Here is a 14712-nt window from a genome sequence, read left to right on the forward strand (position 1 = left end):
CACATTGCTGCCTAATCACACATCTAGGGGCTGTTACTCAGACAGTCACTAGAGGGACTTCCTGGTGCAGTCCTGCAATTTTTGCAGGACCAACGTTCAGTGTCTCCATGCTGCCATACAGAAGCACTGGTTTGGCTAAGATAGTCCATAATGACTGAAGGAGTGGCAACCATGGTTCCACTGAAGGATAGAAGGTAAGTTACTTAACCCCCTCCCCAACATGCACACACACACACACACACACACACACACACACACACACACTGTATTATGGAGCGAGGAGGGGCAGACATCTAAGTGACCTCTAGTTCACTTTAATGTTGTTTTAAGATACAGGTTTGATGGTCCCCCTTCAAAGGAAAACTCAAATGTCAGTTCTCTGAAAATTACACTACTAAATAAATAATTGAAAAACACGTGGAACTTGTGTTGACCTGTGTTTGTTTTATTTATTAAAAAACAAAACAAAAAAACATTGCATCACATAACTTAAATATTTACAAATAACACTATTCATTTAAGTCCAGGCACAGCTGGAGCACAGCTGGAGCACACCTTGCAAATGGTGAGAACTAGAAACATGGTTTCATTCCTGTTCTCTGTAGGACTTTTCTTCAGGATAGTGGTGTTGAGATGTACATTTAAAAGTGACATTACAGGCACCAAAACAACATTATATTAATAAGTAATTTTGGTATATAGATTATGCCACTGCAGTCTCTAGGCTCAATTCTCTGCCATTTAAGATTTAAATCACTTTGTTTATACAGTTCTGGGCACACTTATGCAGCCTTCCTAAACACTTTCTGTAGAGCAAGATCTTATATTTACACTTCCTTTATTGCACTTTTTGTTTAATTAGAATTGGTTAAGTCCTGCTCAGTTAATAGCTTGCTAGACCCTGCAGGAGCATCCTGTGTGTAATTAACTTAAAATTTACAGCGCATGAGATAAACACTTCTAAAGCAAGTTAACATCGGATTGAAACTAAAACCATTTATTTCATGCAGGCAGTGTCAGTCACAGCCAAGAGAGGTGTGGCTGTATAAGCAGAAACAAAGTTATTTAACTCCTAGATAGCAGAGAATGGAGCAGTGAAACTTCAGAGGCATGATCTATACACCAAAAATGCTTAATTCAGCTAAAGTTGTTTTGATGACTATAATGTCCCTTTAAATCTAATCTTGACAACTCACAAATGCATATTTAAGCGGAATATAAAATATTAAACATTTTAGAAAGTGACATTTTCCTTCATAGAAAGAACTCACATTACGATAAAATTATGTTTGTGTTCTGACTGCCTAACAATGATGGGAGTCTAATGCAGATAGTTCATACAATGGCATGGTAAAGGCTGTGCCTCTACTATTCTATACCAAACTATGTACCATTATGGACTGCAAATACAGGTCTGAAGAATAGATCTGTGCTTGCTCCTGCACAAATATGTCAGACATGTATACAGCATAAGAATGGAAAAGGAACACCAAGTGACCCAAAGGGCATAGAGCTATGAAATCATATGCCATGTCTTCTACCTTGTATGATCCCATAGGCTGAGGAGCACATGTAATTCTGCAGGCCCAAACCCCAGGTTCCATCACTGAATCAGGCCTACTGAAAAGCCATCTCAATGGGACTCATCAAGTTTGACTCAAAAGATCTCCCAGTTTTGAACTCTAGTGAATCCCACCATAGCCCAGCTGTTTTCAACAAGTCCTCAAGGGCCATAAACTGCCTAGTATTTAGGAAACCATGAGTACTTTAAAAAAATATATATATATATACACACATTTGTTAAGAACCGAGAACAGTGTTCAGAATATCTGCAATCTACCTTATGTTCAGCATCATACAGTAGACAGTAAATTTGTGGATCAATTAAAACACATTTTTCGGTTACACTACTTCTACGAGAAAGGGGGGTTTTATCAAGCCCTTGGCATCATGACACATAACGGTGCCTCTGCCCAACTGCTCAGCTTTGTAATCAGCTCAAAAACCAAGAGAGAACAGGTTTAGGAATTGCCCTGAGGGACTGCGAAACCAGGCCACACTACACGCATCATGTAAGGCATTCTGAATAAACTTCATGATAATAAACTTAACAATGGTTATGCAGGAAAGCTGGCATCAAGCATTGCTCTGTTAATTATCCATTAAATCTTAACCCTTCTTCAGAAAATATAGACTATACTATTGGGGGGGGGGGAGGGGATGATCTATATTAGCACCCCCGTTAAAAAGGCCATGACAAAAAAATGTTGGTTAAACAGTCTGATTAACAGACATTACCATGCATCTCGTCAATCCATTATTATATGTAACCAAGGTAAATGCAAACAGAATGGATGCAGAGCTTCAAAAAAAAAAAAAAAAGGGGGAGGGGGAGGAGTGGGGGGCTTCAGCGATTTTAAATAGCATCTTTATGCCTAATTACATTTTCATCCCCACATTGCTAATCAACCCATAAAAAAAATATAGATTTCATGTTTTAACCATGTCAACAGGACACTTGCTATTACCCAACTGTACTTTAAACACACACTAAAATAGCCCAAATGTACTTTAAAAGACACACTAGCATGGTCAAGAGATGAGCAATACCAGTCAATGGTACCATAATCACACATTAGAGAATGCAGTTTCACTAGTGAATGTCATGGTAAATTAAAGGGACATAAGGCACCACAGCCACTACAGCTTATAGTAACATGACAATAACTACTAAAATAAGCTTATATGCCATGGTGCCTAGAGTGAACTTTGTGGAAGATGTAACTTATTCTTGCAATCCAGTTTATTAAGGTTTCCATGAGAACCAAGTTCAAACTATTTGGGGTTTATTTAGAGAACTTCAAAATCACTGGAAATTGAAATCTGAATGACAACATGGAGGCTGTAACGAACCCATAGTTGAAGATTGTGCCAAACGCTGTTTTAGCCCCGGTTTTGCCATTCAGGTTTCAATTTGCTACAACCCTTTAATGTGAATGCCAGTCAGGAGATTGCATTGAAGGTTCATTATGGATAGGGGTTAATATTGGGTCTCAGGATCCCTCACTGGTGGTAGCACTCCCATGTACCAGAATAAGAGATTAGCATCAATTACAGGGCCATCACAGAAGCAACGCAGAAGGACAAGTTTGCTCCAAGAGAGCTCAAACAGTCTGTCAATATAATTACTAAACTAATGCCATGTACAGATTTAAAAAAAATAAAAAAAAATAATGTTAAAAATCACTAGAATAAATAAATGATCCAGCAAGAAGATAAATGTAAGCTTTGCCCGGCCAGGAATGTATGGGGAATGTACGGCTGAGAGAATAATCTAAACATACAGAAAGACATGTATACAAAGCGCGGGGTTAGAGGGTAACGGAGCATCCAGAGATGGAGGAGAAGGGAGGGATAGGTACGCAAACCTTAAACTTTAGTCACATCAGTACTTGTAAACTAAATCACCCCCATGCTTTATCTGAGAGTGACAGGAACTGCAGTCTGCCAATAGCTAGAGCACCAAACATTACCAATACAATACTTTTTGCAGAATTTAATGATTATAAAACATTTCTGAGTGCAGCGTACTGTACATAGTTTCTTATTCCCTTCCAACCGCTCCCAGATAAACCCAATGCGAATGCCAAACGTTAAACCTTCATTGCCACCAGATTAACTTAAACTCTGAACACTAGGGACATCATCCTTGCAATTTGCAAGTTAATTTACAACGCATCATATTTAATTCCAACCATAAAATGGCAATGTGCCAGAGGGATGTGCCATTATAGCAGTAAGGCCTCAAAACATCAGACGCCAAAAAGCTGTAAGTTATGAAATAAACTAGCGTAGTTTGCCTTAATTGTATCTTAAAAATAAAAAACTTTTTTTTTTTTACAAAAAGTCAGCGATAATCACAAATAAATACTATGAAATGGTTTATCAAAATTTGGCACAGATCAGATGCTGAAGATATTAAACTGGTTCTGTTGCATAATCATAAAGGTTAATGGGATGAACTTTCTACATTGATAGAATATTCTGTAACAATAGTAAGCAAAAATATGCTCACTTTCAGCATTCACTTTTTGTCTCAATTTTAGAATTAATTTGCCTAACATTAATGAACCACCCAACATATGACTAAAGCCTCTTCAATTTTTTTATTTATTTTTTGCAAAAAAATAAAATAAAAGGGTTGAACAGTGGGAAGTATCTTTATCTCAGAGGGGGTCACTAACACCAGAGGCAATTTGAAGGTCCCGTCCAGCACATAAAGGGTGTTTATAGAAAGAAAAAAAAAAAAGACAAAAACTATGGATGTAACGGATCTCACACACAAATAAAATATTTTTTTACAATGATCACTCAAGTCACATTTCTGTCATCATTTGTGGAAAGCGATGGTCACTTATTAACGTCATCAATGACCAATATAAGCCTCACAATTGAATCTGCATATTTAGTATATTTTAGAGAGATTGGTAAATCTTGGGGGGGGGGGGGGGGGGGGGGGAATACTTCTATATGGTTTAAGTGTAACATGCCTGAAACATTTTTATTTATTTATTTTTTTGAAATGTATTTTTGAAAGGTTTGAGCCAACATTATACATACATACAACTGTAGAAGGTCATTTAATTGACGTGCTGGCTAATTCATAAAATATATAAATAAATAAATGAAAATTTCTACAAACACAACATGAAAGCCAATTTGATTCTCAATAATAAAACCTGAAAGGATATTAAGAAAAAATAAATCAAGGCATTAACTATAAAAAATAAAAATAATAATAATATATAATAAAAAAAAACAAAAACAGATTTTCATTCATACATATGAGACTGCCCTGCTCGAAACAGCTTAGAACCCAGAAAAAATATAAAATTACTCACCAAAATCCGAGTGCAGATCCTTCTTCAGTCCACACAGCATTCCTGCTGGAAAGCCAGACTAGGCAGCCAGCAATGCCACCTACAGCTCTGCTCACTGCTCAGCTGAGGCTCGTCCCACATGGCATGGCAGGCACACAGTGCCCACACATGATTGGTTCCCGCAGCATAACAAAAGTTTTTCCCCCCTTCCTCTTTTAGGGAGGTGAACACACTGCACAGAGCGAATCTAGACATTTCAATAGAACTTTACATTAACCACTGACTCGTAACATATAAACGGTTTAAGTAGAGGGGATCTAAAAACACACAGTCTATATATTATTATTATTTATAAAATATATTATACCAGGAAGGATACATTAAGATTTCTCTCGTTTTCAAGTATGTCCTGGGTATGTATGTGTATATTATTGTGTATTATTTTGAAATATGTTAATCTCATCCATATACAGTTATGTGAGGGGGGTGGGAGGGGGCGATTGCAGCAATCTGATAAACATGTGTACTGATGTATTGCTCACTGCTAAACCCTCTGGCACTATAAATGTAGGCTGTAAGGCTGGGCAGTGCTTCAGAGAGCTGGTACTGGCAGGGTACATTTCCTTGCATTACACATACAGCCCTGGCTTTAAAATACATTACAGGTACAAAGCTGGTGCTGGCATTATGGTTGTTGCTAGGGGCACTACACATGTAAGAGCGGGTGCTGGCATTATGGGTGTAGCAGGGAGCTCTTTTTGCAGATGAATTCCTTGGTCGCATGTCGGATCGGAGCAGCTGCTGTGTTTGTGTGTAAGTTAGCGGAGATATGAATAGTGGAAACAGCTGCTTTATGTAAAAAAAATAAATAAAAAAAATAGACTACTAAGCGACAAGATGAAGGGAGGGTGCTCACAGTGATATGAAGCTCCCAACCTTTCCATACACCGATACTAAATACTGTGGGGGGAATGAGCCCAGCATTACTAGCTGATATACCCCAGAATAGATCAAGGCCTCCAGGGGATGGTAAGGCTGTTTATTAAGGAGACTTTCCCATGAACACAGTGTTAAACATTAACAATTATGACAACCTACATTTCATATTTCACGTTAACGAACCTTCACAGCATGTAGTTACATACATGAAAACACACAAATTTGGCAAGCATTTTTGGGACACAGACTGCGCAATGCACGGTATGAGAATAAGACATAACCCTAAAACATCACACCACGCTAGTTAGAACCTTTCTACAGAAGTCTAGAGCTTCAGATAGTTTTTTGGGGGGAAGGGGAGGATGGGTACAAAGAATATATAGGTGTCGCACATATATATTGGGGAATCGCAGATATATACAGGCCTTTAACGGTGAAATTACCCAATGGAGTACGGTTTAAACAAACAAAGTAATGCAATTCATGGGATAAAACCATTCACTTTAAAGGGAAAAGTCATATAAAAAATCATTGGAATCGATAGCTCCGCTTTTAAAATATGGGAAGCAATATATATATATATATATATATATATATATATATATATATATATATATATCCCCATCCAAGCACCAGGTGAAATCTGTGCAACCTTCATGGCACAAAATGTCAGTCATCGACTGAGAGCAGTCAGCTGACACTCTCAGCCAATGTATGGTGACAGCAGCGTTTTCTGGCTTCTGCTAAAGCAGTAAGTGCAACACCAGACCACCAGGGAGTGGAGCCTGAAAGGAACCTAGGTAAGGGGGCAAACCGTAGCTAAACAGTTTGTCTCATTAATAGGGAACCGCATCAGATTGCTGCCCAACGGTCCTGATTTTGGCGGGACATTTAGTCCCCAATATATAGATTGTGGTTTTATTTTTTATTAACAATGGAAAACTGTCAACCTGCCTCCTCTACACACCATCTGTGGAATTTCCTTTTTATAGTACAAACAGTCATCATAAATTGTTGGCACAGAGAAAGAGGCTGTTTGGTGTTATAGAGTTCTATGTGCCGTTTCCAGGGCCGGCACGTTGCCTAACTTAGGCAGTCGCCTAGGGTGCACCGGTCCAGCGGACAGATTTCAGTGACCAGCAAAAGGGAAGCACACAGCGCTCCCTCTTGCTTGTCACTCAATGTAGCGCAGTCGGGCAGCGCGGATCGCAGGACAGGAACTTCTGCTTCCTGTACCCAGCCGCCAGTGGACAGACAGGAAGTGCTCACATAGGTAGGAGGCACAAAAGAAGAGGAAAGAGAAGAGGGTAAGGACCACTGGTGGGTGGGGTGGGGGGAGAAGAGAGGTAGGACCACTAAAAGGGGGGGGAGAGGAGAAGAGGGGAAGGACCACTGGTGGGGGACAGACGGACCACTAAAGGGGGTGGAGAGAAGAGGGGGAAGGACCACTAAAGGGGGTGGAGAGAAGAGGGGGAAGGACCACTAAAGGGGGTATGACCACTAAAGGGGGGAGAGAAGAGGGGGAATGACCACTAAAGGGGGGAGAGAAGAGGGGGAATGACCACAAAAGGGGGGAGAGAAGAGGGGGAATGACCACAAAGGGGGGGGGGGAGAAGAGGGGGAATGACCACTAAAGGGGGGGGGGAAGAGGGGGAAGGACCACTAAAGGGGGGGGAAGAGGGGGAAGGACCACTAAAGAGGGGGGGAGAAGAGGGGGAAGGACCACTAAAGGGGGGGGGGAGAAGAGGGGGAAGGACCACTAAAGGGGGGGGAGAAGAGGGGGAAGGAGCACTAAAGGGGGGGAGAAGAGGGGGAAGGACCACTAAAGGGGGGGAGAAGAAGGGGAAGGACCACTAAAGGGGGGGGGAAGAGGGGGAAGGACCACTAAAGGGGGGGGAAGAGGGGGAAGGACCACTAAAGAGGGGGGGAGAAGAGGGGGAAGGACCACTAAAGGGGGGGGGAGAAGAGGGGGAAGGAGCACTAAAGGGGGGGGAGAAGAGGGGGAAGGAGCACTAAAGGGGGGGAGAAGAGAGGGAAGGACCACTAAAGGGGGGGAGAAGAGGGGGAAGGACCACTAAAGGGGGGGAGAAGAGGGGGAAGGACCACTAAAGGGGGGAGAGAAGAGGGGGAAGGACCACTAAAGGGGGGAGAGAAGAGGGGGAAGGACCACTAAAGGGGGGAGAGAAGAGGGGGAAGGACCACTAAAGGGGGGAGAGAAGAGGGGGAAGGACCACTAAAGGGGGGAGAGAAGAGGGGGAAGGACCACTAAAGGGGGGAGAGAAGAGGGGGAAGGACCACTAAAGGGGGGAGAGAAGAGGGGGAAGGACCACTAAAGGGGGGAGAGAAGAGGGGGAAGGACCACAAAGGGGGGGGGGAGAAGAGGGGGAAGGACCACTAAGGGGGGGGGAGAAGAGGGGGAAGGACCACTAAAGGGGGGGGAGAAGAGGGGGAAGGACCACTAAAGGGGGGGGGAGAAGAGGGGGAAGGACCACTAAAGGAGGGGGAGAAGAGGGGGAAGGACCACTAAAGGAGGGGGAGAAGAGGGGGAAGGACCACTAAAGGAGGGAGAGAAGAGGGGGAAGGACCACTAAAGGGGGGGGAGAAGAGGGGGAAGGACCACTAAAGGGGGGAGAGAAGAGGGGGAAGGACCACTAAAGGGGGGAGAGAAGAGGGGGAAGGACCACTAAAGGGGGGAGAGAAGAGGGGGAAGGACCACTAAAGGGGGGAGAGAAGAGGGGGAAGGACCACTAAAGGGGGGAGAGAAGAGGGGGAAGGACCACAAAGGGGGGGGGGGAGAAGAGGGGGAAGGACCACTAAGGGGGGGGGGAGAAGAGGGGGAAGGACCACTAAAGGGGGGGGAGAAGAGGGGAAGGACCACTAAAGGGGGGGGAGAAGAGGGGAAGGACCACTAAAGGAGGGGGAGAAGAGGGGGAAGGACCACTAAAGGAGGGGGAGAAGAGGGGGAAGGACCACTAAAGGGGGGGAGAAGAGGGGAAGGACCACTAAAGGGGGGGAGAAAGGGGGGGGGAAGAGGGGAAGGACCACTAAAGGGGGGGAGAAGGGGGGGGAAGAGGGGAAGGACCACTAAAGGGGGGAGAAGAGGGGAAGAACCACTAAAGGGGGGGAGAAGAGGGGAAGAACCACTAAAGGGGGGGAGAAGAGGGGAAGAACCACTAAAGGGGGGGAGAAGAGGGGAAGAACCACTAAAGGGGGGGAGAAGAGGGTAAGGACCACCGAGGGGGGGGGTAGAAGGTAAGGACCACCGGGGGAGAAAGAAGGTAAGGACCACCAAGGGGGGGGGAGAAAGAAGGTAAGGACCACCAAGGGGGGGAGAAAGAAGGTAAGGACCACCAAGGGGGGGGGGAGAAAGAAGGTAAGGACCACCAAGGGGGGGGGGGGGGAGAAAGAAGGTAAGGACCACCAAGGGGGGGGGGAGAAAGAAGGTAAGGACCACCAAGGGGGGGGGGGAGAGAAAGAAGGTAAGGACCACCAAGGGGGGGGGAGAGAAAGAAGGTAAGGACCACCAAGGGGGGGGAGAGAAAGAAGGTAAGGACCACCAAGGGGGGGGGGAGAGAAAGAAGGTAAGGACCACCAAGGGGGGGGAGAAAGAAGGTAAGGACCACCAAGGGGGGGAAGAAAGAAGGTAAGGACCACCAGGGGGGGAAGAAAGAAGGTAAGGACCACCAAGGGGGGGGGGAAGAAAGAAGGTAAGGACCACCAAGGGGGGGGGGGGAGAAAGAAGGTAAGGACCACCAGGGGGGGGAGAAAGAAGATAAGGACCACCAAGGGGGGAGAAAGAAGATAAGGACCACCAAGGGGGGGGAGAAGGTAAGGACCACCAAAGGGGGGGGAGAAGGTAAGGACCACCAAAGGGGGGGGGAGAAGGTAAGGACCACCAAGGGGGGGGGGAGAAGGTAAGGACCACCAAGGGGGGGAGAAGGTAAGGACCACCAAGGGGGGGGAGAAGGTAAGGACCACCAAGGGGGGGAGAAGGTAAGGACCACCAAGGGGGGGGAGAAGGTAAGGATCACCAAGGGGGGGGAGAAGGTAAGGACCACCAAGGGGGGGGGAAGGTAAGGACCACCAAGGGGGGGGGAGAAGGTAAGGACCACCAAGGAGGGGGAAGAAGGTAAGGACCACCGGAAGGGGGAGGAGGGGAGGGAGAAGAGGGGTAGGACCACTAAGGGTGGGGGGGAGGAGAAGAGGGGAAGGACCACTGGTGGGGTTTGGATGGACCACTAAAGGGGGTGGGGAGAAGAGGAGAAGGACCACTGAAGGGGTGGGGAGAAGAGGGGTAAGGTCCACTAGGGGGGGGAGAAGAGGGGGAAGTCCACTAAGGGGGGGAAGAGGGGGGAAGGACCACTAAAGGGGGAGAAGAGGGGGAGGGACCACTAAAAGGGGGGGTAAAGGGGAGGAAGAGGGGCAGGACCACTAGAGAGGGGGGGGGGGAAGACCATTGAGGGGGGAATGTCCATTTTGGGGGGGAATGTCCATTGAGGGGGGAGACAACTAAGGGTGGGGAGAACGGACCACTAAGGGTGGGGAGAACGGACCACTAAGGGTGGGGAGAAAGGACCACTAGGGGGGGGGGAGAAAGGACCACTAAGGGGGGGGGGGGGAGAAAGGACCACTAAGGGGGGGAGAAAGGACCACTAAGGGGGGGAGAAAGGACCACTAAGGGGGGGAGAAAGGACCACTAAGGGGGGGAGAAAGGACCACTAAGGGGGGGAGAAAGGACCACTAAGGGGGGGGGGAGAAAGGACCACTAAGGGGGGGGAAAGAAAGGACCACTAAGGGGGGGGAAAGAAAGGACCACTAAGGGGGGGGAAAGAAAGGACCACTAAGGGGGGGGGAAGAAAGGACCACTAAGGGGGGGGAAGAAAGGACCACTAAGGTGGGGGGAAGAAAGGACCACTAAGGTGGGGGGAGAAAGGACCACTAAGGGGGGGGAGAAAGGACCACTAAGGGGGGGAGAAAGGACCACTAAGGGGGGGGAGAAAGGACCACTAAGGGGGAGGAAGGACCACTAAGGGGGGGGGAGGAAGGACCACTAAGGGGGGGGGAGGAAGGACCACTAAGGGGGGGGAGGAAGGACCACTAAGGGGGGGGAGGAAGGACCACTAAGGGGGGGAGGAAGGACCACTAAGGGGGGGGAGGAAGGACCACTAAGGGGGGAGGAAGGACCACTAAGGGGGGGGAGGAAGGACCACTAAGGGGGGGAGGAAGGACCACTAAGGGGGGGGAGGAAGGACCACTAAGGGGGGGGGAGGAAGGACCACTAAGGGGGGGGGGAGGAAGGACCACTAAGGGGGGGGAAGGAAGGACCACTAAGGGGGGGAAGGAAGGACCACTAAGGGGGGGAGGAAGGACCACTAAGGGGGGGGAGGAAGGACCACTAAGGGGGGGGAGGAAGGACCACTAAGGGGGGGGAGGAAGGACCACTAAGGGGGGGGGAGGAAGGACCACTAAGGGGGGGGGGAGGAAGGACCACTAAGGGGGGGGGAGGAAGGACCACTAAGGGGGGGGGGGAGGAAGGACCACTAAGGGGGGGAGAGGAAGGACCACTAAGGGGGGGAGAGGAAGGACCACTAAGGGGGGGGGGGAGGAAGAACCACTAAGGGGGGGGGGAGGAAGGACCACTAAGGGGGGGGGGGAGGAAGGACCACTAAGGGGGGGGGGAGGAAGGACCACTAAGGGGGGGGGAGGAAGGACCACTAAGGGGGGGGGAGGAAGGACCACTAAGGGGGGGGGGAGGAAGGACCACTAAGGGGGGGGAGGAAGGACCACTAAGGGGGGGGGGAAGGACCACTAAGGGGGGGGAAGGACCACTAAGGGGGGGGGGAAGGACCACTAAGGGGGGGGAAGGACCACTAAGGGGGGGGAGGACCACTAAGGGGGAGAGGAAGGACCACTAAGGGGGGAGGAAGGACCACTAGGGGGGGAAGGACCACTAAAGGGGGGAAGGGAGGAGGGATGACCACTAAAGGGGGGAAGGGAGGGATGACCACTAAAGGGGGGAAGGGAGGGATGACCACTAAAGGGGGGTGAACGGAGGGATGACCACTAAAGGGGGGTGAACGGAGGGATGACCACTAAAGGGGGGTGAACGGAGGGATGACCACTAAAGGGGGGTGAACGGAGGGATGACCACTAAAGGGGGGTGAACGGAGGGATGACCACTAAAGGGGGGTGAACGGAGGGATGACCACTAAAGGGGGGTGAACGGAGGGATGACCACTAAAGGGGGGTGAACGGAGGGATGACCACTAAAGGGGGGGTGAACGGAGGGATGACCACTAAAGGGGGGGTGAACGGAGGGATGACCACTAAAGGGGGGTGAACGGAGGGATGACCACTAAAGGGGGGTGAACGGAGGGATGACCACTAAAGGGGGGTGAACGGAGGGATGACCACTAAAGGGTGGGAGGGGGGAGTGAGAAGACCACCAAGGGGGGACTGCAGGGGGACAGGGGGCCAAGGGAGAGCACTAAGGGACAGGAGGGGAGACACAGAGGAACATGAGGGAAGAGCACTATAAAAAAAAAATACAAAATAAAGAGCTGCTCTTGTTGTGATACAGAAGACAAACATTTGAGATGTTCGCAATCCCTCATGCACATGCCCAAGATCAGGAACTCATTGCAATTTGCACTATTTTGGCCTACAATTTATAAATATATTCAAGACTGCTATGTTCCTATTTAGGCTTTTTTGACCAAAACTGTGCAAGTCCTAATGAACTCACAATAATACTGGATAAACAGTCCTCTTAGTGAATGTAGTTTCCCAGTGTGTAATATGACCGTTTACTCACGCTGACAAAACACTTTTTTTCAGATCTACATTCAATGTTCACTGGACAACTAATGAGGAGGATTACAGTGGAATAGAATAATCCCAACAGGTTTGCTTCCTTGTTCTTGTGATCCTTCACGGTCACTATTCCTCAAAATAGTTATGTACAGATATTTTAAAGCGATACAGAATATGTTGGCGCTATGCAAATGGTAATAATAATAATAATAATAATAATAATAATAATAATAATAATAATAAGACATAGCATAGTTATTAGAGACATTGAAAGAAACATTCACTTTCCAATAAAAGGACAGCAGCTGCTGCCCCCTGCTGGAGGATCATATCTCATTTAGGATCTGCTAGTTGATATTACTCAATGCCGGGACATTTTACAGATGAATTGGCTCTGCCACCACAGCATATTTTTGGGGTATTTCATTAAGAGTGATTATGTTTCCTCAAGTTGCAAACAGTTAAAATATCTAAAAAACAGGAGGTCTTCTCCAGCCCCCAGAGACCACCCCATCTATGGAAACAGTTAATGCAGAATTTACACTTATCAAGCAAGGTCAGTTCTGTCCATCCTGGATGTCATAGCTGAGCTTGGATAACTCCCCAGAAATTAAAAAAAAATAAAAAAATAAAAAAAAATACATCAGCTTCGGTTCTCAAGTGGGCCCTAGGCAAGTCAAATCGTATTAAAATAGTTTGACTACGTACATTGGGAGGGGGGGCAGGGGGTTACTGGTGGTTATGGTGCTTGGAGTGTTTTCCTTTAAGATTTATTTATAAAATATTTTACCAGGATGGATACATTGAGATTTCTCTCGTTTTCAAGTATGTCCTGGGTCCACAAAACATTGCATTGTTACTATAGGATACAATATTATAAGAATACTCTCTCTCATATATATATATATACACACACACTTACATATATACACACACACACACACATATATATATTTATCATATACACAGATTTAATACACAACAGGCAATAAATATATTCAACAATGACAGGTGCGTTCTGTGCTGATGTATATTGCCATTGATCTCTAAAAAGATTTTAGATTGAATGAAGATTTGACTGTGTCCCAGAGGTTATTCCATAATTACATAGTTACATAGTTACATAGTTAAAAGAGACTTGCGGCCATCAAGTTCAGCCTCCCTCACACATGTTTTTGCTGTTGGTCCAAAAGAAGGCAAAAAACCTAGTCTGAAGCGTTTCCAATTTTGCAACAAACTAGGAAAAAATTCCTTCTTGACCCCAAAATGGCAGTCAGAAGTCTCCTTGAATCAAGAAGCGATTACCCCACTAATTAGAAATTATATCCCTGTATGTTATTTTTTTGCAAGAATGTATCCAATTGCAGTTTAAACATCTGTATGGACTCTGACAAAATCACCTCTTCACGCAGATAATTCCATATCCTTATTGCTCTTACTGTAAAAAACAAACAAAAAAACCCCACACAAAACCTTTTTGTTGCCTTAGATGAAATCTCCTTTCTTCCAGTCTAAATGTGTGACCTTGTGTCCTATGTATAGCCCTGTTTATGAATGGATTTCCAGATAATGTTTTGTGCTGACCCCAAATATATTTGTATAATGTTATCATATCCCCTCTGAGGCGCCGTTTTTCCAAACTAAAGAGATTTAAATTTTTTAACCTTTCTTCGTAACTAAAGTGCGCCATTCCTTTTATTAATTTTGTAGCTCGTCTCTGCACTTTTTCCAGTGCCATGATTTCCTTCTTTAGAACAGGTGCCCAAAATTACATAGTATATTCAAGGTGTGATCTTACCAATGATTTATATAGAGGCAAAATTATATTTTCATCCCTAGAATGTATGCCCATATTTATACATGAAAAAACCTTACTGGCCTTAGCAACTGCAGATTGACATTGCATACTGCTGCCTAATTTGTTGTCTGTAACAGTGGTTCCCAAACTTAAGGTTCAAGGCGCCCTTAATCTTTCAATATTTTTCCAAGGTGCCCCAAGTCACAACAATTTTCTAGGTTGTATATATGTACAGCGCTGCAGCATATACTGAGCCCCTGTTCAGCCGAAATGCTTGCCTTT

General features: G+C 46.3%; 1 protein-coding gene across 8 annotated transcripts in view; it reads right to left on the bottom strand.

Annotated features, from left to right (window-relative positions):
• The window catches only part of GRIP2 (glutamate receptor interacting protein 2), a 383817-nt gene that overhangs the window by 62162 nt on the left and 306943 nt on the right, over window positions 1-14712 (bottom strand). Inside the window, exon 1 of one of the 8 annotated variants that reach the window (XM_063426283.1) lies at window positions 4902-4987. The exons of the other annotated variants lie outside the window; for them this stretch is intronic. Within the exon in view, the coding sequence (XP_063282353.1) occupies window positions 4902-4941 (40 nt within the window). The 5' untranslated portion in view covers window positions 4942-4987. Of the gene's footprint in view, window positions 1-4901; window positions 4988-14712 lie in introns of those variants that run through there. 8 annotated transcript variants of the gene reach the window in all.

Source organism: Pelobates fuscus, chromosome 7 (genome assembly GCF_036172605.1).
Source record: "Pelobates fuscus isolate aPelFus1 chromosome 7, aPelFus1.pri, whole genome shotgun sequence".
Taxonomy (NCBI): domain Eukaryota; kingdom Metazoa; phylum Chordata; class Amphibia; order Anura; family Pelobatidae; genus Pelobates; species Pelobates fuscus.